The sequence below is a fragment of the Gadus chalcogrammus genome, chromosome 3 (assembly GCF_026213295.1).
Source record: "Gadus chalcogrammus isolate NIFS_2021 chromosome 3, NIFS_Gcha_1.0, whole genome shotgun sequence".
In the NCBI taxonomy this organism is placed as follows: domain Eukaryota; kingdom Metazoa; phylum Chordata; class Actinopteri; order Gadiformes; family Gadidae; genus Gadus; species Gadus chalcogrammus.
In genome coordinates, this window is record NC_079414.1 from 27,722,494 (window position 1) to 27,743,667 (window position 21,174).

At 50.6% G+C, this 21,174-nt stretch overlaps 1 protein-coding gene across 1 annotated transcript; it reads left to right on the top strand.

The window, feature by feature from the left end:
* Positions 1–401: 401 nt before the first annotated feature.
* Positions 402–21,010, top strand: armh3 (armadillo like helical domain containing 3). The gene is made up of 26 exons (XM_056587123.1): positions 402–553; positions 1,284–1,391; positions 1,489–1,545; positions 2,828–2,974; positions 3,465–3,572; positions 4,027–4,119; positions 4,927–5,001; positions 5,083–5,169; positions 5,671–5,727; positions 5,837–5,880; positions 6,697–6,757; positions 7,194–7,240; positions 8,293–8,368; positions 8,737–8,830; positions 8,931–9,035; positions 9,278–9,336; positions 9,439–9,504; positions 10,003–10,072; positions 10,403–10,463; positions 11,736–11,824; positions 14,113–14,195; positions 14,272–14,398; positions 16,284–16,359; positions 17,789–17,867; positions 18,646–18,762; positions 19,754–21,010. The coding sequence occupies exons 2-26, from the start codon at positions 1,290–1,292 to the stop codon at positions 19,844–19,846; spliced, it is 2,073 nt and encodes a 690-aa protein (XP_056443098.1). The 5' UTR covers positions 402–553; positions 1,284–1,289; the 3' UTR covers positions 19,847–21,010.
* Positions 21,011–21,174: the final 164 nt, after the last annotated feature.

A 21,174-nucleotide genomic window follows, 5' to 3' on the forward strand; every position in this document is an offset into this window, starting at 1 on the left:
GCGTAATGACACAGTCATGTGATTAGACAGCTGTATGCGCTGATTGAAGTTACCAGGCATGTATTCATCACAAAAAACCTTTAATACAAAACCTATCGCTCCTGGATTATGTAATAATGATATTTGTTAATATTGTTTGTTTTAACTAAATATATATTTTAATGGTTAGGAATGTTTATCTATTTCTTTCGGAATGTCTGAGAGTGAGAGGTTAAAAACAAAGAATGTATGACAACTGAATCCATGTTTCCGTAGCATCTCATTTTTTAAGCGTGAGCAGACGGTGAACACGTCAATCTCTAGGACCCTGCGGTCACCCTGCAGCAGAGGGAACCAGTCCGACTCTAGGACCCCGCGGACTCCCTGAACCCGTCCGTCTCTAGGACCCCGCGGACTCCCGGAACCCGTCCGTCTCTAGGACCCCGCAGACACCCTGCAGAGGGAGGGCTTCACAGCGGAAGCAGAGCGAGCAGCAGACGCTAACGTACCGATGCTACCAACGATATAGCTTCACGAACAACATTTACTATCTTGATAATAACATTTAACCCCGGTAAGGTCGAAGTTAAAATGTTGAACACAATGGAACTGACAACATGTTAATGTCACCACGAATCTCAAAAGCTTTACCATCAAAAGCCAACTTTAGCATGCTAGCTTAGCATACAATGTTATGCTACTGAGAGAGGTGTTTGCTATCTGCCTACCTTTAGCCGGCTGACTGACTGACTGATAGCATATGGGGATATTAATATATATATATATTAATATAAACCTCTTCTATAAGTAACCAATCAGATCTCAGCACGACAACCGTGTCAGATCAGGTCATGTCTGTCTGTCTGTCAGATCTGGGCTTGGGTTCCTGTGATGGCATTCAGAGTATCAGAGACCAAGCAAGCAGATGTTCTGCTGTTGAAGTGGTTGTGAATGACTGTGTTATTAGACTGTATCAGCCTTGCAATAGTCATCTTTACTTTGGGATTTTACAACTTTGTAAACTAGCAAAGAAATGTTGCCCAGCCAGATGCCTTTTGCTTTGCTCCAGGTCACTATGACATTTAGGGCATTCATTTATTTATTTATAATGTATTTATTTGGTATGAAAGGCAAATAACTGACACTACACAAAACGGGTCCTAATAATAAATAGTACTAGAGTGATTGCTAGCAGCAGGTCTGTTGAATGGATTCCTATCAGGATGACCAGACCGTCGCCGTCTAGATGTGTGTACGAGCCTGTGTTCTCCACCGGTCTGATTTCAGCGTCTCTCTGTCCCCAGACCGCCATGTCTCAGGTGGAGAAGAAGGTGGGGCTACTCCGGAGGTCCTCCTCCTCCAAGAAGCCGCTGAAGGAGAAGGTGGTGCTGATGTACGACGAGATCTTTGCGGTAAGGGCTTCTGCTTGTTCTCTGGAGTATCGTTATTGGTAGCAGGTGCATTGGGGGGAGGGGGAGGAGGAATAATCTGCTGTCTCGCCCTTCACAGAAAGAAGACCCCTCCAAACACAACCCCCGCTTCTGGGACGAGCTGTTCCTCATGAAGGTGAGGAGACTCCAGCGTTGTTCGCTAGTCCGACATGTTGGTGAATACGCGTTCGCCCCCATGTCTGAACGTCCCATGTTTGGGAGGTTTGGCACACCTATGAGGTGCATAGGGTCATCTGGGGGAATGTGGCTCAGGAGGTTGAGCGGGTTGGCTGGTAACCAGAAGGTTGCTAGATCTTTCCCCGCCTCTCCGGACGTCTCGTCCTAACTGCTCCCGACGAGCTGGCTGTCGCCCTGCGTGGCTGACTCCGCCGTCGGTGTGTGAATGTGTGCATGAGTGGGTGAACGTGGCAATATTGTAAAGCGCTTTGAGTGGCCACTGGTGAGAGAAGCGCTGTCTAAATGCAGTCCATTTACCATAAGCCCTGAATGATGATTGCAATTTTTGGGTTGTATCTTCATGGCTGGATAAAAGCATTCGCCAAATTATGTAATAAGCACATTGTTGAAAGTACTGGTATGCATATGGTTATGCAATTTATGCTAATTTTCATTCTAGGAATAATGTAGTGGATTGTTTCTGATGTTTCAGACTCTTATGTTATGAATTGCATAGCTTTAGCTTAATAGGCTCTGATAACAAAACAGACAAAATCTTCAGATTTGGTCTTTTTAGAAGTCCAAAGAACGTGGACACAGAGCCCCCCCAAACCCGGCTACAAGCAGTCCCTCTCTAAGGGCCTGTTCATGTGTCGTTGTGGTAATGATGGAAATAGTGTGTTACACTTTTAGCCATTTATAATTGTATCATTGGAAATCCTTATCTTTAAAATAGACATGTTCCGACCATTCTCTCCTTTCCGATGCTGATTCCGGTTCCTGATCTTGAGTATGGGCCGATACGAGCATATACCGATGCAGCATCTAGTATTGTACCCACTCACAGACCGTTTATATACCGATGCAGCATCTAGTATTGTACCCACTCACAGGCCGTTAATATAACGATACAGCATCAAGCTCATACAAGCTCAGACGCATGTAGGTCGGAGATGACGCGTTTCCCGTTCCGACTTTCCTCCCCCGACCGTTAACGAACGCTGCGTACACTGTGGTGTTTGTGACGTTCTCTGTGTGGTAATGGAGTCATGTGATCGGATCGGCGCATAGACCTCCGTACTCGCTGATACTCGATACTGCCTGAAATGCAGTTTACACTGCAGTGTAAAGTTTACACTTTACACTGCAGTGTAAAGTTTACACTTTACACTGCTCACACTAGGATAGCCCCGTCTCAGCCCAGTATGACCCACGCTGTAAACAGGCCCCTCCCTTTGCAGGTGAACCTGGAGTACCTGGAGTCCAAGCTGGAGAGCGTGGACGGGGAGGAGGTGCAGAGGATCCAGGACAACATCAACTCTCTGTTCCACCACTGTGTGCAGGCACTGGGGGAGGAGCACCAGATCAAGGTGGTCAACGCCCTGCAGGTACAGACCCTCTGAGACAGCTCCTGCCCCCTCTGAGAAAGGCCCCGCCCCTCCGAGACAGGCCTGCCCCCTCTGAGACAGGTCCCGCCCCCTCTGAGACAGGCCCCACCCCTGTGAGACAGGCCCCGCCCCCTCTGTTACACGCCCCCTTTGAGACAGGTCCCGCCCCCTCTTAGACAGGTCCCGCCCCCTCTTAGACAGGTCCCGCCCCCTCTTAGACAGGTCCCGCCCCCTCATAGCGACCCCACAGTGATTCCAGAAGGACTGACTGATTGTGGCCGTAAGTTATACTCATTGGTTCAAATCTAGATCGACCGATCTCAGCCGTTAACCACAGAGAGGAGGCAGGGGAATGGATTACTGTTGTTTTCTCATATATCTCACTCCTAAGATCCTCCCTCCCTCCCTCCCTCCCTCCCTCCCTCCCTCTCTCCCTCTCTTCCTCCCTCCCCCTCTCTCTCCCTCCCTCCCTCCCTCCCTCCCTCCCCAGACGCTGTGCGCTCTGTTCCGCGGCGTCCACCAGAAGAACAAGTCGTCCTCGGGCTTCGACATCATCAACATGCTGATGGGCTTCGACAAGGCGGAGCTCCGGATGAAGGTGAGGGTCCGGAGACGGACCGCCGACAGCGTCAGACCCAGAGACGTCTTTTAAATTGAGATGTTCCCAGACCATTTTCTCCTTCCTGATACCGATTCCTGAACTTGAGTATGGAGACCGATGCCGGGTATACACCGATGCTGCCTGTAGCATTGTCACCACTAGCAGCACTTGTTCCTACTGAAGGGCTCTCTTATGATGACAGCGATATACAGTCCCTTCACTGTCCACAATACCCTTTTTTTCAGGACTAGATAATTAACATTTCTAATCTAGAATTATATGATAGATTTGTGTTCTTGTAGTCGATCGTGAGCATCCTATTTTCCCAACTTGGAAGCTCGAACACACGTAGGGCGGAGACGACGTGTTTCCCGTTCCGACTTTCCATCTCCGACCGTTAAGGAACACAATGTTAAATGTATATCTGACGGTCTGTTCTGTGTTCTGACAGGACCTGATGGAGAGCCTGGACAGCCTGCTGTGTGGGGACGGATCTGAGAGTCTGAAGAGTCTCTGCCTCAAACTGCTGCTGTGCCTGGTCACGGTGAGGGGAGGGGGCAGCTCTGGGTGGAGCAGCTCACTCTGGGTGGAGCAGCTCACTCTGGGTGGAGCAGCTCACTCTGGGTGGAGCGTCTCACTCTGAGGAGCGTCTCACTCTGGGTGGAGCGTCTCACTCCGGGTGGAGCGTCTCACTCTGGGTGGAGCGTCTCACTCTGGGTGGAGCGTCTCACTCTGGGTGGAGCCGCTCACTCTGGGTGGAGCGTCTCACTCTGGGTGGAGCGTCTCACTCTGGGTGGAGCGTCTCACTCTGGATGGAGCGTCTCACTCTGAGGAGCGTCTCACTCTGGATGGAGCGTCTCACTCTGGATGGAGCAGCTCACTCTGGGTGGAGCGTCTCACTCCGTGTGGAGCACCTCACTCTGGGTGGAGCACCTCACTCTGGGTGGAGCGTCTCACTCTGGATGGAGCGTCTCACTCTGGGTGGAGCGTCCCACTCTGGGTGGAGCGTCTCACTCTGAGGAGCGTCCCACTCTGGGTGGAGCAGCTCACTCTGGGTGGAGCAGCTCACTCTGGGTGGAGCGTCTCACTCTGGGTGGAGCGTCTCACTCTGGGTGCAGCGTCTCACTCTGGGTGGAGCGTCTCACTCCGGGGAGCGTCTCACTCTGAGGAGTGTCTCACTCTGGGTGGAGCGTCTCACTCTGGGTGGAGCCGCTCACTCTGGGTGGAGCGTCTCACTCTGGGTGGAGCGTCTCACTCTGGGTGGAGCGTCTCACTCTGGGTGGAGCGTCTCACTCTGGGTGGAGTGTCTCACTCTGGTAAAAACCTTGCCTGACTGGTTCTTGTGTTCCAGGTGACGGACAACATCAGCCAGAACACCATCCTGGAATACGTGATGATCAACAGCATCTTTGAAGCCATCCTCCAGGTGTGTGGGCTCAGGTCCCGGTGAATCCCTGGAGTCCTTCTCCTGGTGTGTTACTCAGCTTTGGTTGTCCCGTGTGTTCAGATCCTGTCAGACGTGTCCAGCAGGGGGCAGCATGGCTACGACGCGGTGGTGCTCCTCGCTCTGTTGGTCAACTACAGGAAATATGAGGTGGGATGAAGAAAAACGTCTTAAGGACACTTTGGAAGCAGAATAATTTATTTAATGTAAGAGCATGATCCTGGGAAGATACTGGCAGCAAAGTGACCAAGAATACATTCAATGAGACAATGGTTACATGAATCTTAAAGGGTAACCTTTCCATTGTGGGAAGTTAATTCAACGGTAACAAAGTTTAGGATGGGTCATGGCTGACTTCGTGGCTACAATGGCGATGCAAATGCCACCTATCTTAACACCGCTCAGTCAGAGAGAGGAAGGGAGGTATCTCTAGGTCCAAGCAGAATGTAAACGGTTCCTTTTATATTGACCAGTAATTATATAATCCAGGTTAATATAATATGGATATAGCTGTAGACTATGGTTATGATTGCTATTTCCACAACGTGAGTGTGCAGATCTATGCAGATGAGGAGGGGGGGGGGGGGGGGGGGTGACCTTCTACAGGTGTAGAATGGAGCCGCGTTAAACCAATGCTCGTCTGACCCCCAGTCGGTGAACCCGTACATCGTGAAGCTCTCCATCGTGGACGACGAGCCCACCCTAGACGTGAGTGCTTCCCCTTCACCTGGTCTGAGTGGATCCTTTTGATCAGAGCTTGTTTTCCTGGTCTGATCTCCGGTAACGTAAACCTTTCCTCCCGGTCTGATGTCTACAGGGAATGGGGATGGTGGTGCATCACGCGCTGACAGAATACAGCCGGTAAGAGAGAGGGATCCATCCCCTCTGACGGTCACTTGGTTTGTCTGATGGCGTTTCTTGTAGAGCACATTCTGTGTTATCAGGTGGACTCTATTAAAGGGTTTGAAAGGCTTCCCTTCGGTTTATGTTGACAACAAACACGTCATCTTCGGTCCACCTAAAGATAGTTAGACCACAGTAATGTCTGTCTAAAGTGTATTTCTGTAAAAGATAGACATACCACAGTTATGTCTGTCTGAAGTGTATTTCTGTAAAAGATAGACATACCACAGTTATCTCATTCAAATGTCAATCAAATTCAAATCAGATTCGTGATGTAATAGAACGCGGTATGCAAATCGCAAAGGCTGCGATTAAAAAAATTACTGACTGGAAATCAGTACGATTCATTTATTTTAATTTTACAATTCAGTAGTTAAATCTCATCTTAAATAATTAAATAAAATAATAAAGTTAAATAAAGAAGTTTATAATATAAATTAATCTCAACACATCGGCCTTGCCTAAAGGAAAGAGCAGTTTTTATGTTGACTGCTTCCAATGTTGTGTTGGTCATACTAAAGAATGATTTATTTATTTTTTTGTGAGTAATACATAACATAAGGAACTTAATTAATTATAAGAATCGCACATTAAATCGCAATATTGGTCAAAATAATCGCAATTACCTAGACTATTTCCCCAAATTGTTCAGCCCACTCCTTGTGGTCCAGGCTGCAGACTTCGTGCCGTGTTTTAGAGAAAAGCAACGTATGGGTGTTATAGAATCACATGACATGAACCTGAAGGTCCACCCCTCTGTCTGCTCCTCATCAGGCAGTACAAGGCCAAGGAGGAGGAGAACCAGGGGGGCTTCTTCTCCACCCTCACCACCATGGTAGGAGACCACCTTCAGGGGAGACAGAGACCTGAGAGCAGTCTGGGATAGGTTCCTTGTGTGGTCTACGTTAACATTTACATTCAGGGCGTTTATCAGACGCTTTTATGCAAAGTGACTTACAATAAGTACATTAGTCAGAAGAAAGAGCAACAACAATATTTCACTGTTCTGTACAGTAAGGATGTTCATAGATCACTAGGTTAACCCATTACCTGTGTGCAACAGAGATAGCTAGGATAATGTGCTACACCATGCAGTGTAAGTACTCATTTTAAGTGCCAGGACTCACAACATACAAGTTTGTGGGGGGGGGGGGGTCACATATGAACTCTGGTTCATGTGTGATCATTCTGGGTATCAGTGTCATACAGCAGGAGGGTTAGACAGGTGTGAGTTGAGGTGACTGAGGGTGTGATACCTGCTCTGTCCACAGGTGGGCAACATGTTCATAGCGGACGCAGACGAGAAGCTCTCCGTACAGTGAGTGCTCTGCTTGGTTTCTACACCTGTTCACTTTGATGGATCGCCTGTCAAATGGGGTTAATGTGTTGGCTGGTTACTCTGTGGTTCAGTTAGAACGTCGTACTCTGACCTCACCCCTTCACTTCCTGTTAGAACAACATTCTCTGATCTCACCCCTTCACTTCCTCTGATCTCACCCCTTCACTTCCTCTGATCTCACCCCTTCACTTCCTGTTAGAACGTCGTACTCTGATCTCACCCCTTCACTTCCTGTTAGAACGTCGTACTCTGATCTCACCCCTTCACTTCCTGTTAGAGCGTCTCACTCTGACCTCACCCCTTCACCTCCTGTTAGAACAACATACTCTGATCTCACCCCTTCACTTCCTCTGATCTCACCCCTTCACTTCCTGTTAGAACGTCGTACTCTGATCTCACCCCTTCACTTCCTCTGATCTCACCCCTTCACTTCCTCTGATCTCACCCCTTCACTTCCTGTTAGAACGTCGTACTCTGATCTCACCCCTTCACTTCCTCTGGTCTCTGATCTCACCCCTTCACTTCCTCTGATCTCACCCCTTCACTTCCTCCCGGTCTCTGATCTCACCCCTTCACTTCCTCCCGGTCTCTGATCTCACCCCTTCACTTCCTCCCGGTCTCTGATCTCACCCCTTCACTTCCTCCCGGTCTCTGATCTCACCCCTTCACTTCCTCCCGGTCTCTGATCTCACCCCTTCACTTCCTCCCGGTCTCTGATCTCACCCCTTCACTTCCTCCCGGTCTCTGATCTCACCCCTTCACTTCCTCCCGGTCTCTGATCTCACCCCTTCACTTCCTCCCGGTCTCTGATCTCACCCCTTCACTTCCTCCCAGTCTCTGATCTCCCCCCTTCACTTCCTCCCGGTCTCTGATCTCACCCCTTCACTTCCTCCCGGTCTCTGATCTCACCCCTTCACTTCCTCCCGGTCTCTGATCTCACCCCTTCACTTCCTCCCGGTCTCTGATCTCACCCCTTCACTTCCTCCCGGTCTCTGATCTCACCCCTTCACTTCCTCCCGGTCTCCTGTCAGGACCAACGAGGCCATCCTGCTGGCGTTGTACGAAGCCGTTCATCTCAACAGGAACTTCATCACGGTGCTGGCCCAGGTAAGAGTGCTCAGAGCCCGGCGGCCACGCCCAGTGCCCAGCGCCCGGCGCCCAGCGCTCAGAGCCCAGTGCCCGGCGGCCAGCGCCCGGCGGCCACGCCCAGTGCCCAGCGCCCGGCGCCCAGCGCCCAGCGCCCAGCGCCCGGCGCCCGGCGGCCAGCGCCCGGCGCCCAGCGCTCAGAGCCCAGAGCCCGGCGCCCGGCGCTCAGAGCCCAGAGCCCGGCGCCCGGCGGCCAGCGCCCGGCGCCCAGCGCCCAGCGCTCAGAGCCCAGCGCCCGGCGGCCAGCGCCCGGCGCCCAGCGCCCCAGGGCCCTGGTCCCTCTGTCGTATGGTGAGGACTCTAACCTCTCTAACGTTCTGCCTCTCCAGAGCCACCCGGAGATCGACATGGGGGTCACCTCCATCACCCCGTCTCCCACCACCCCCCCCACCCCCCTGGGCACTAGCCCCCCCTCCCTGGATGGTGAGTCTCACCCCCACCCCCTACACCCCCCCCCCCCCCCCCCCTCCCTGGACGGTGAGTCTCACCCCCACCCCCCCGCTGTCTGTCTGTCTCTCTGCAGCCATGAACAACCAGGAGCAGCTGACTCTGGACCCCAACCTGCAGACCAGCAACCTCCTCATCACCTTCCTCAAGTACGCCTCCATCGTCATGCAGGACACCAAAGGTGAGTCCTCTCCCCCCCCCCCCCGGGCCTCTACAGCCCCCACCCTCTCCTCTCTGATGTGGGGCCTTTGCCCGCTTGGCATGACTTTGTTTCAGTCAACGTCTGGAAGGGAAACTTTACGTGTGTGTGTGTGTGTGTGTGTGTGTGTGTGTGTGTGTGTGTGTGTGTGTGTGTGTGTGTGTGTGTGTGTGTGTGTGTGTGTGTGTGTGTGTGTGTGTGTGTGTGTGTGTGTCTCTCTCCAGAGGAACACAGGCTCAACAGTGCACGGCTGTGTCTCATCATCCTCACCTGCATCGCGGAGGTAGGAGACCCCCCCCCTTCACTCCCCTCCCCTCTCCCTCCCTCCCTCCCCCCCTCCTCCCTGATGTCTCACCTCGCTCTGGTCTGCTCGTGTCTCCTACAGGACCAGTACGCAGACTCCTTCCTCCACGACGACAACATGAACTTCAGGGTCAACCTGCACAAAATGGTGGGTGTGGGCGTGGAAGGAAGCCAGACGCTTTACAGCTGTTCTGGGGCCGACACCACTGTCGGAAATCCCCCCAGTATCGGCGAGTACGCAAGTCTTTGGGCAGCTACGATCACATGACAACGTGCGGTGTTATGCTGCGTTCGTTAGCGGCCGGAGGTGGAGGGTCATCTCCGACCTACGTGCGTCCGAGCTGCCATGTTGGAAAGACAGGGATGCTCATGCTTCACTACAAGAATACTAATGTGTTAATATAATTCTAGATTATAAATGTCAATAACCTAGAGAACCGACTGTACATTTCCATCGTCCTAAGAAAACCCTTCAATAAGAAAAAGGGTCTATTAGTAGTTAGGACGCTAGACGCTGTATCAGTATGTACCCGGTATCGGCCGATGCTCAAGATCAGGAATCGGAATGGGTATCAGGAAGGACAAGAGGGTGAGGAACATCGGAGCGTCTGTAGCCCTCTAACGAGTCCCACTGCGTGTGTTACAGCCGATGAGGCACAGGAAGAAGGGAGTGGACAAGAACATCCCCTGCCGCCCGCTGGTGTGTGCGGTCCTAGGTACGTCCCCCCCCCCCCCCTCCTGCTCTGGGGGCCCCCCTCCTGCTCTGGGGGCCCCCCTCCCCCCTGTTGGAGATGTTCCCCAACCTGGTGCACGGTCCTGGGGGAGGCAGTGTCTCTGGTTGGACCCCCGGCTCCTCCTAGCGGAGTGTGGAGGTGTCCCTGAGCGAGACGCCTCCCCCTGACTGCTGCTGACCAGCTGGCTGTCGCCCTGCGGGGCTGACTCCGCCGTCGGGGGGGAATGGGTGCATGAATGATGGCTTTGGATAACAGCGCCAACAAAAAACCCTAAATGTAAATTTAAATGAAAACGCTTGTCTCTGATTCCAGATCTGATGGTGGAGTTCATCGTCACTCACATGATGAAGGAGTTCCCCATGGATCTGTACATGTAAGGGCTCTGTGACCATCACCAATCATTGGGTTCTTTAATATTATGAGTTCATCGTCACTCACATGATGAAGGAGTTCCCCATGGATCTGTACATGTAAGGGCTCTGTGACCATCACCAATCATTGGGTTCTTTAATATTATGAGTTCATCGTCACTCACATGATGAAGGAGTTCCCCATGGATCTGTACATGTAAGGGCTCTGTGACCATCACCAATCATTGGGTTCTTTAATATTATGAGTTCATCGTCACTCACATGATGAAGGAGTTCCCCATGGATCTGTACATGTAAGGGCTCTGTGACCATCACCAATCATTGGGTTCTTTAATATTATGAGTTCATCGTCACTCACATGATGAAGGAGTTCCCCATGGATCTGTACATGTAAGGGCTCTGTGACCATCACCAATCATTGGGTTCTTTAATATTATGAGTTCATCGTCACTCACATGATGAAGGAGTTCCCCATGGATCTGTACATGTAAGGGCTCTGTGACCATCACCAATCATTGGGTTCTTTAATATTATGAGTTCATCGTCACTCACATGATGAAGGAGTTCCCCATGGATCTGTACATGTAAGGGCTCTGTGACAATCACCAATCATTGGGTTCTTTAATATTATGAGTTCATCGTCACTCACATGATGAAGGAGTTCCCCATGGATCTGTACATGTAAGGGCTCTGTGACCATCACCAATCATTGGGTTCTTTAATATTATGAGTTCATCGTCACTCACATGATGAAGGAGTTCCCCATGGATCTGTACATGTAAGGGCTCTGTGACCATCACCAATCATTGGGTTCTTCAATATTATTTAGGATCATTTCTATACTAATGTCATAAGCGGTTGCAAATGGGCCATTATTTCTGGGGTTGAGATTGGCCAGTATTCCGTTTATAATCGGAAACGGAATTAAGCATTTCTGAAGCTTCAGCCGAATGATTGCTAATTGTACTCGTTAAACTAATGAGAAGAATCTGTTATCTGGTGTTAACAGTTTTAGCAATACTTCATGGTGTGTGTGTGTGTGTGTGTGTCAGCAATCATAGGCAGTCTGCATATATGGAGAAGGTGCTGTCATCTCTACCAATAATATAACTATATATTTATCTCTACTGATTCACTTGGTTGTGGATGCTTGCAGTGTTTGTGTTGTTTGAGACATGATAGGCTCTTTATTAATATTTGGATGCTATGTAGTATTAGTCATTCCAAACAAATGGATCAAATGTGTGGTGTGTGTGTGGTGGCTCTCCCTGCAGGCGCTGTGTCCAGATCATCCACAAACTGATCTGCTACCAGAAGAAGTGCAGGATCCGGTTACATTACACCTGGAGGGAGCTGTGGTCAGGTCTGTTCCTCTCCTCTCTCTCTGGAGTCAGGTCTGTTCCTCTCTCTCTGGAGTCAGGTCTGTTCCTCTCTCTCTGTGGTCAGGTCTGTTCCTCTCTCTCTGTGGTCAGGTCTGTTCCTCTCTCTCTGTGGTCAGGTCTGTTCCTCTCTCTGTGGTCAGGTCTGTTCCTCTCTCTCTGTGGTCAGGTCTGTTCCTCTCTCTCTGTGGTCAGGTCTGTTCCTCTCTCCTCTCTCTCTGTGGTCAGGTCTGTTCCTCTCTCTCTGGGGTTAGGTCTGTTCCTCTCTCCTCTCTCTCTGTGGTCAGGTCTGTTCCTCTCTCTCTGTGGTCAGGTCTGTTCCTCTCTCTCTGTGGTCAGGTCTGTTCCTCTCTCTCTGGGGTTAGGTCTGTTCCTCTCTCCTCTCTCTCTGTGGTCAGGTCTGTTCCTCTCTCTCTGTGGTCAGGTCTGTTCCTCTCTCTCTGTGGTCAGGTCTGTTCCTCTCTCTGTGGTCAGGTCTGTTCCTCTCTCTCTGGGGTCAGGTCTGTCCTTCTCCGTCTCCCTGTCTCACCTTCCCTCTGCGTCTCGGTCTCACCTTCCCTCCTCGGTCCCTGTCTCACCTTCCCTCCTCGGTCCCTGTCTCACCTTCCCTCTCGGTCCCTGTCTCACCTTCCCTCTGCGTCTCGGTCTCACCTTCCCTCTCGGTCCCTGTCTCACCTTCCCTCTCGGTCCCTGTCTCACCTTCCCTCCTCGGTCTCGGTCTCCGTTCAGCCTCCGGCCCTTGCGTGCCTCTCTCTGTGCCGGCAGCCATCTGAGTACGGACTCCACTGGTCCCAGGAGAGCCCTGAGAGGGGTGCATTATTCATGTCCTGCACTCGTCCTTCACTGTCAAAGAGCTTTTGCTGTTGAGAGGCTTTTATTCTGGAAGGGCAGAAGACTCGCTGTCTGTATGTCAGCCGGCAGAGCTGACATAGAGCTTGTATAACAAAGCCTCATTTCCATTTGGACGTCTCTAGGATTTAAGTTTCCTCTTTAAGGGTTCCAAAAAGCCGAGGTCAAAGCCCACATCAGGGTATCCCTGCAGGCTGGGATGGCTCCTTCTCGCTGTGTCTCATTACAACCACGTTCCTGGGCGTGGGCGAAAGTAGCTCAGGAGGTAGAGCGGGTTGGCTGGTAACTGGAAGGTCGCTAGTTCGATCCCCGGCTCCTCCTAGCGGAGTGTGGAGGTGTCCCTGAGCGAGACGCCTCTCCCTGACTGCCCCTAACCAGCTGGCTGTCGCCCTGCGTGGTCGCCTCCGCCGTCCACGGCGTCAGCAAAATCCCCTAAATGTAAATGTTCATGTAATCAGACCGTTGAGGACCTGAACCCCACCTCTCCTCGAGGCTGGTGATCGGGGCACAATGCAGCCTGAGGACCAAGCCCAACGGAGGACATAAGTGACCTTGGGTGTTTTGAAAGGCGCCTCTAAATTAAATGTATTATTATTATTATTATTATAAAGCAGTCTCCTCCTCCTGCTGGGCTTTCTCTGTCGTTGAGAGGAGGGGCTCACAGGTTCCAGTTCTGAAGCACTCGATGGGGGCGTTCCGTCAGCCTGAACGCAGAGACCCGGGTTCCATTCCTGCCCGTGGTCCATCACTGCGTGTCCTCCCGTCTGTCTCCTATACCTTCCTGTCTTACTCTAAAGAAGCCCTCGATGTGGCATCCCGTCACGGGGACGTGCAGCCAGGGGGAACCCGAGTGGGTCTGCGTGTTCCTGGGGGGACGAGAGGCGGCCGCGCCCCGGCTGAATGCCTTGCATTAGCTGTGTCCGAAATCGTTCCCTCTCACGGATATAGTGCACTATACAGGGTGCTCGCCATTTATAGTGGTGTTTGAATCCTCAGTAGTTAATTTCATGCACTATATAGTGGACATAAAATACCCAAAATTTGAGTGAACATACGATCCTTACATGTTACTCCCGAATACCACAATGCAATGCGGTCGTTTAGGAATGTTCAGCGTAGTGTCCGAATTTTCGTTTGTTCTTCCCTTTATAGTGCACTATATCATAAACACTATAGGGAATAGTGAATAGTGAGTGAATAGGGAACGATTTTGAACACAGCTATTGTGTGCGTCTCTTGTGTTCAGCTCTAGACATGCTGAAGATGTTACAGTGTGTGTCTCCCTTAATGTGTTAGTGTGTCTCCCTGAATGTGTTACCGTGTGTGTCTCCCTGAATGTGTTGCAGTGTGCGTGTGTGTGTGTGTCTGTTACAGTGTGTGTGTTACAGTGTGTGTGTTACAGTGTGTGTCTCTGTTTGTGCAGCTCTCATCAACCTGCTGAAGTTCCTGCTCTCCAACGAGACGACGCTATTGGCCAAGCACAACATCTTCCACCTGGCCCTGCTGGTGGGAAACACACGCACACACACACACACACCTACACACGCACACACTCCTAACCCCCCCTGCCCTGGTGTTCCAGGTGGTGAACCTCTTCAACATGTTCATCACGTACGGGGACACCTTCCTGCCCACGTCCAACAGCTACGACGAGCTCTACTACGAGGTGGTGCGCATGCACCAGGTGTTTGACAACCTCTACTGCATGGGTAAGGACCAGAGACTAACGGCAGATAACCAGAGAGAGTAGAGATGGAGAACAACCTCTACTGCATGGGTAAGGACCAGAGACTAACGGCAGATAACCAGAGAGAGTAGAGATGGAGAACAACCTCTACTGCATGGGTAAGGAGCAGAGACTAACGGCAGATAACCAGAGAGAGTAGAGATGGAGAACAACCTCTACTGCATGGGTAAGGAGCAGAGACTAACGGCAGATAACCAGAGAGAGTAGAGACTGAGAGAACAACCTCTACTGCATGGGTAAGGACCAGAGACTAACGGCAGATAACCAGAGAGAGTAGAGACTGAGAGAACAACCTCTACTGCATGGGTAAGGACCAGAGACTAATGGCAGATAACCAGAGAGAGTAGAGACCTAGAGAACAACCTCTACTGCATGGGTAAGGACCAGAGACTAACGGCAGATAACCAGAGAGAGTAGAGACTGAGAGAACAACCTCTACTGCATGGGTAAGGACCAGAGACTAACGGCAGATAACCAGAGAGAGTAGAGACTGAGAGAACAACCTCTACTGCATGGGTAAGGACCAGAGACTAACGGCAGATAACCAGAGAGAGTAGAGACTGAGAGAACAACCTCTACTGCATGGGTAAGGACCAGAGACTAACGGCAGACAACCAGAGAGAGTAGAGATGGAGAACAACCTCTACTGCATGGGTAAGGACCAGAGACTAACGGCAGATAACCAGAGAGAGTAGAGATGGAGAACAACCTCTACTGCATGGGTAAGGAGCAGAGACTAACGGCAGATAACCAGAGAGAGTAGAGACTGAGAGAACAACCTCTACTGCATGGGTAAGGACCAGAGACTAACGGCAGATAACCAGAGAGAGTAGAGACCTAGAGAACAACCTCTACTGCATGGGTAAGGACCAGAGACTAACGGCAGATAACCAGGGAGAGTAGAGACCTAGAGAACAACCTCTACTGCATGGGTAAGGACCAGAGACTAACGGCAGACAACCAGAGAGAGTAGAGATGGAGAACAACCTCTACTGCATGGGTAAGGACCAGAGACTAACGGCAGATAACCAGAGAGAGTAGAGACTGAGAGAACAACCTCTACTGCATGGGTAAGGACCAGAGACTAACGGCAGATAACCAGGGAGAGTAGAGACCTAGAGAACAACCTCTACTGCATGGGTAAGGACCAGAGACTAACGGCAGACAACCAGAGAGAGTAGAGATGGAGAACAACCTCTACTGCATGGGTAAGGACCAGAGACTAACGGCAGATAACCAGAGAGAGTAGAGACTGAGAGAACAACCTCTACTGCATGGGTAAGGAGAGGGAGACTAACATCAGATAACCAGAGAGAGTAGAGATGGAGAGAACACAGAATCAGAATTACTTTGATTACATCTTATTGTACAAGTACACAAAAGTCCAATTCTTAGGCTTGGTTCCTCAACAGGCACATAGCGGCAAAAATACAAGATAAAGTAAATACAGATTACAGTACAAATGGAAACACGTAAAAATAAGTACCAGGAGCACTATTGGTACCAGCCACGGTTTATTCTAGTGCAAAAATGTAGTGCAAATTACAGAAATATGTATTTAAATAATGTGTTTTTGTCGTGTGCGTGGGTTTGGGGGTAGTGGATTGACTGACTGCCTGTTACACTGTGTTGACCTGACTGCCTGTTACACTGACCTGACTGCCTGTTACACTGACCTGACTGCCTGTTACTCTGACCTGACTGCCTGTTACACTGTGTTGACCTGACTGCCTGTTACACTGACCTGACTGCCTGTTACACTGACCTGACTGCCTGTTACACTGTGTTGACCCGAGGCCTGTTACTGCGTCTGGGTCTAAACTCTCCGTCACTCTTGTTGTGTTCAGTGTTGAGGGTCTCGACCAACACCGGCCAGTGGAAGGAGCCCGCCAGCAAGGTCACACACTCTCTGGTCAACGTTCGGTAAGCACACACTCACTCGCTCGCTCACTCACTCACTCGCTCACTCACTCACTCACTACCTCGCTTGCTCGCTCGCCTTGGTCACCCTCACACCGTTATTTACTTTATCCATCAGTCAGTGTCTTCCAGATCATTCCCTCACTCCTCCTCCTCATCATTCAGTGATCTGGTTATTATATCCTTCCTCTTTCATCTATCTGCCTATAGAAGGGTTGAGGGAGACTGCAGCCATAATGGCCACAGATGGATTCAAAGAGATGATCAGTTATCCCAGAGCACGTAGGACCTGGGAACATGCTGTGTCTGATGAAAGCCTGCTTCCATTCCAACTCCATTGCTCTTTCTATTGATCTTCTTCTCTTATCTTCCTGCTTCTCATTCACACAGTGACTCCCCAGTGTGGGAGAATAGATTATCTATATATTATACACTACTGTTCAAACGCCTGGGGTCACTTTGGGAAATGTCCTTATTTTTAAAAGAAAATCATTATTTTTTTCCAATGAAGATAACATTAAATGATCAGAAATACAGTCTAGACATGGTTAATGTGGTGAAGGACTATTCTAGCTGGGAACGGCCGATGTTTATTTGAATATCTACATGATGGTGATATGGTACATTGTGTTCTTATGGAACATTGTTTAATCGTGTTAAAAGGCTAATAGATCATTAGAAAACCCTCGTGCAATCATGTTTACACAGCTGAAAACTGTTGATTAATAGTGTGAGTTTTGATGGAGAACATGAAATGCCTGGGTTTCCACGATAGTGTATATTAGATATTAATACCATATTACCAGGGCTGATTGGCCTTGATTCCATCAGTAGGACGTTGTATTGGATAAACCGTACCCATAAGGTAACATAGCGCTCCTCCATCACTCAGTGCTCATAGCATGAAGCTCTGCCGTAGCCCGGAGGCTGTGATGGAGATACTAATGAAAAAGGATCCATGATGGGACTGCAGAAGCAGTAACATCTCAGTGTGGGTGTTTGGTGTGTAGCGCGTCAGAACCCCCCCCACCTGATCCCTGCTCACCCGGGGGGATCCATAGATACTTAGAACACGAGCAGAGTGATGAGTTCTCTGAGGAGGCATGGGAGATGTTTACCCTCTCTCCTGAGACCTCCGATGCTGAGCGGGACACAGTGAGCAATGTTGTTGAAGGCATGGGAGATGTTTACCCTCTCTCCTGTGACCTCCGATGCTGAGCGGGAAACAGTGTGCGTAATGTTGTTGAAGGCATGGGAGATGTTTACCCTCTCTCCTGAGACCTCCGATGCTGAGCGGGAAACAGTGAGCGTAATGTTGTTGAAGTAAAACACGTTGATGGTCTGGTCGGTCACAAAGTGGCGTTTAAACCCTGGGAGGTAAACGCTCTCCTCTCTTATAACCTAACGTTTGATATGAACTCATGGATTCCAGGGCCATCATCAACCATTTCAACCCCAAGATCGAGTCGTACGCAGCAGTGAACCACATCTCCCAGCTGTCTGAAGAGCAGGTAGGCCGCATCCTGGATGAATATTTCATCGCAGCTCCATTAGACGTTTGAATAAAACAAAACCCCACGCAAACTCTCTTTTTGTTTCACATGGTATTTAAAGTGTGTGTGTGTGTGTGTGTGTGTGTGTGTGTGTGTGTGTGTGTGTGTGTGTGTGTGTGTGTGTGTGTGTGTGTGTGTGTGTGTGTGTGTGTGTGTGTGTGTGTGTGTGTGTGTGTGGGGAGAGACTGGTTGGGGATCATTTCACGGCTGACTTCCACTTCTAATCTGGAGGAAAGCTCTGCATAATTGTGCCATTTCCCGACCACTGCTGGGTGAACCCGGGTGTCTGGATGGGTGAATGGCAGCCCCTCAGTATGAGTAGCTCTGAGTGGCCGCGATGAGTCATTAGCGAGGTACTCTGTAACAACAACAGGCTCTAGAGAGGGGATGTGTCTGAGCGGGTTGGCTGGTCACCGGAAGGTTGCCAGTTCGATCCCCGGCTCCTCCTAGCTGAGTGTGGAGGTGTCCCTGAGCGAGACGCCTCACCCTGACTGCTCCTGACCAGCTGGCTGTCGCCCTGCGGGGCTGACTCCGCCGTCGGGTGGGGGATGTGTGAATGAAATGGTGAATGTGAGGCAGTGTTGTAAAGCGCTTTGAGCGGCCGCGGGTTAGAGGAGCGCTGTCTAAATGCAGTCCATTGATTCACGTGTTCCCGCCCCTCTCCTCCCCCTGCCCTCTCCTCCCCCTGCCCCCCCCCCCCCGCCCCTCTCCTCCCCCTGCCCCCCCCCCCCCCCAGGTGCTGGAGGTGGTGCGGACCAACTACGACACCCTGACCCTGAAGCTGCAGGACGGTCTGGACCAGTTTGAGAGATACTCAGAGCAGCCCCGCGAGGCCGCCTTCTTCAAGGAGCTGGTGAGGGAGGGGGGGGGGGGGGGGGGGGGGGTCGATGGATCGGCCAACGGTCCGACTGTATCGAGGTAGCGCCCACAGATCGAAGCATATCGCTGTATCACAGTGCGCCAAGCCGCTCACGTATGCGCCACCAGCTAAACGAGCCGAGCGTGTGTGACCGCGAGGATGTCTTCTTTCAGTTTTGCTACTAGCAGCACGGCTAGCAGTGTTGCCAGATTGGGCAGATTTCAGTTTTTTTCCAGCCTAATGTGATTAAGAGTAGCCCAATTGAGCGGGAAAATTGGCCCAATGTGGCAACACTGACCGCTAATCCAACAGCCAAGATGATTCCGAAGGGATGTTTTGTATTTAGAGGAGAAACTGTTCACACAGATAGGCTGGGAATGGTTGGGAATGGTCTATGTTCAAAATGAAAGATCATTACAGGCTCTTTAAAGCGGTAGTTTGGAATTGTGGACGTAGGGCCTGATTCCCCAGTTAGCCTTGGTGTTCTTATCATTGGAGACAGTTTTCAACACATTTCATTCAGTACTTCCAGTTGCAGTGTTCGCTCGTGCTAGGCTAGCGCACGGCAACTGGCTATACTAGCCTGCTAATAAAACAGTCTTACCCCCTCCGCAGTACACCGGAGGTAAATCAATCGTAACTTGGGAATCAGGCCCTATGTCCAAAATTCCGAACTACCCCTTTAAGTTAAGCCATAAAAAAACATTTTGCACTTAAATGCAATCTGGCACTTTATTATTTGTTTGAAAGATTGTTTTTGTTTTAAATATCCGGAAGAGCAAAGAAGTAAAATTAAGAAATGATAATGAAGTTGTTTATTGTGAGTTGATGTGAATGTAAGAGGTTGTGTTAAATGGGAATATGATATCGACCGCATGCCCCTGAATCCAATCCAAATCCAATATTGTATCGTTGTCCAATGAATCGGTTTAATATCGTCTCGTGATGACGAGAGAGCTCTCACCACCTGTGTCCCCCCCCTCAGGTTCGCTCCATCAGCCTCAACGTGCGGAGGAACGTGTCTCTGAGCACCATGAGCCAGGACCTGCTGCTCAAGGAGTTCTCCACCATCTCCTGAATGGCTCTCTCTCTGCCCCCCCGCCACTCAGCCTGTCAACAGCGTGCTCCAACCTGGCATCCCGCACCACCCCAGGTCTAGCCTGAGACCCCCCCCCCCCCCCCACTGAGTCTCGATGCCCCCAGGGGGTGAGGGAAGCTCCCATTGGTCCACCCTGGTCAGGACTCAAACCCACCGACCACCTAGCCAGACAAAACCAGACACTCTACAAGTATTCCCTGTGTGTGTGTGTGTGTGTGTGTGTGTGTGTGTGTGTGTGTGTGTGTGTGTGTGTGTGTGTGTGTGTGTGTGTGTGTGTGTGTGTGTGTGTGTGTGTGTGTGTGTGTGTGTGTGTGTGTGTGTGTGTCTCTACTACTACTACTACTACTACTGATTCACAGTATTTGAGGACCTATTAACCCCCCATCATGTTGAAGCCCTCTTCAGTGGTCCCCAAAGGTTAAGTCGGTTTCCGGACCCAAACGTATCGAGTAGGACCTGTTTCAGAACGGACTGAGCTCTGGACAGGCTGCTGACCGCCTGGTTCAAAGGACGGCTTACGGAGGACATGCAGTGATGACAACAACCCTGATGTGTGTCCTCAGTGTGAATGTCAAACTCTTCTTCATGACGGTTCTCCTGAGGGGGCTGAAGGGGGGGGTCGCCCTCTAGGGGTTGTCTTTCCTTTAAATCACGTTAACACTTTCCCCTTTAAAATGCACACGCCCCCCCCCCCCCCGGAGTAGGGTGAACACTAAACCAGAGGGAGGGACCAGGAGACCGGCTGGAGACACCCGAGGTCCAGACCCCGAGGGTGGGTCTGACCGTCTGGAGAGCATCACTCTGAGACCGGGAGCTTCCCAGACGTATTTCTTAAGGTTCTCATTTCAGTGGGCTCCCTCTCCATTTGACCTCGGTTAAGTTATGATCATTGATTTTTTTTAATAAACCTTGTTGTCCTTCTACTATTTCCTGCATTCGTTATGATTGGATGCTGCTGGAGGAGATTCGGAGATGAACTGGTGAACATGATGATGACTCGCCTCAGGCCTGGGGCTACCGTCAGGATCTCCTCTCTATAGCATCATCCGTGGGTCTCAAGCCTTCTCTACCAGTCAACTCCTAAGATATAGTTTCACCTTAGTGCCCCTTTCACCGGCACAAAACAATGTTGGGCTAAAAAATATTAAATGATCATAAATAATGTGTGTGTTCTATGTGGCAGTGTAAAATTATACATTAAAAGGGTGTAAATACCCACAATTTAGTGAGAAACACGGGGCTGTGCCTCATGCAACCCCCTGCAGTACTCAAAAGAACCCCTAGGGGTACGCGCCCCCATTTGAGAA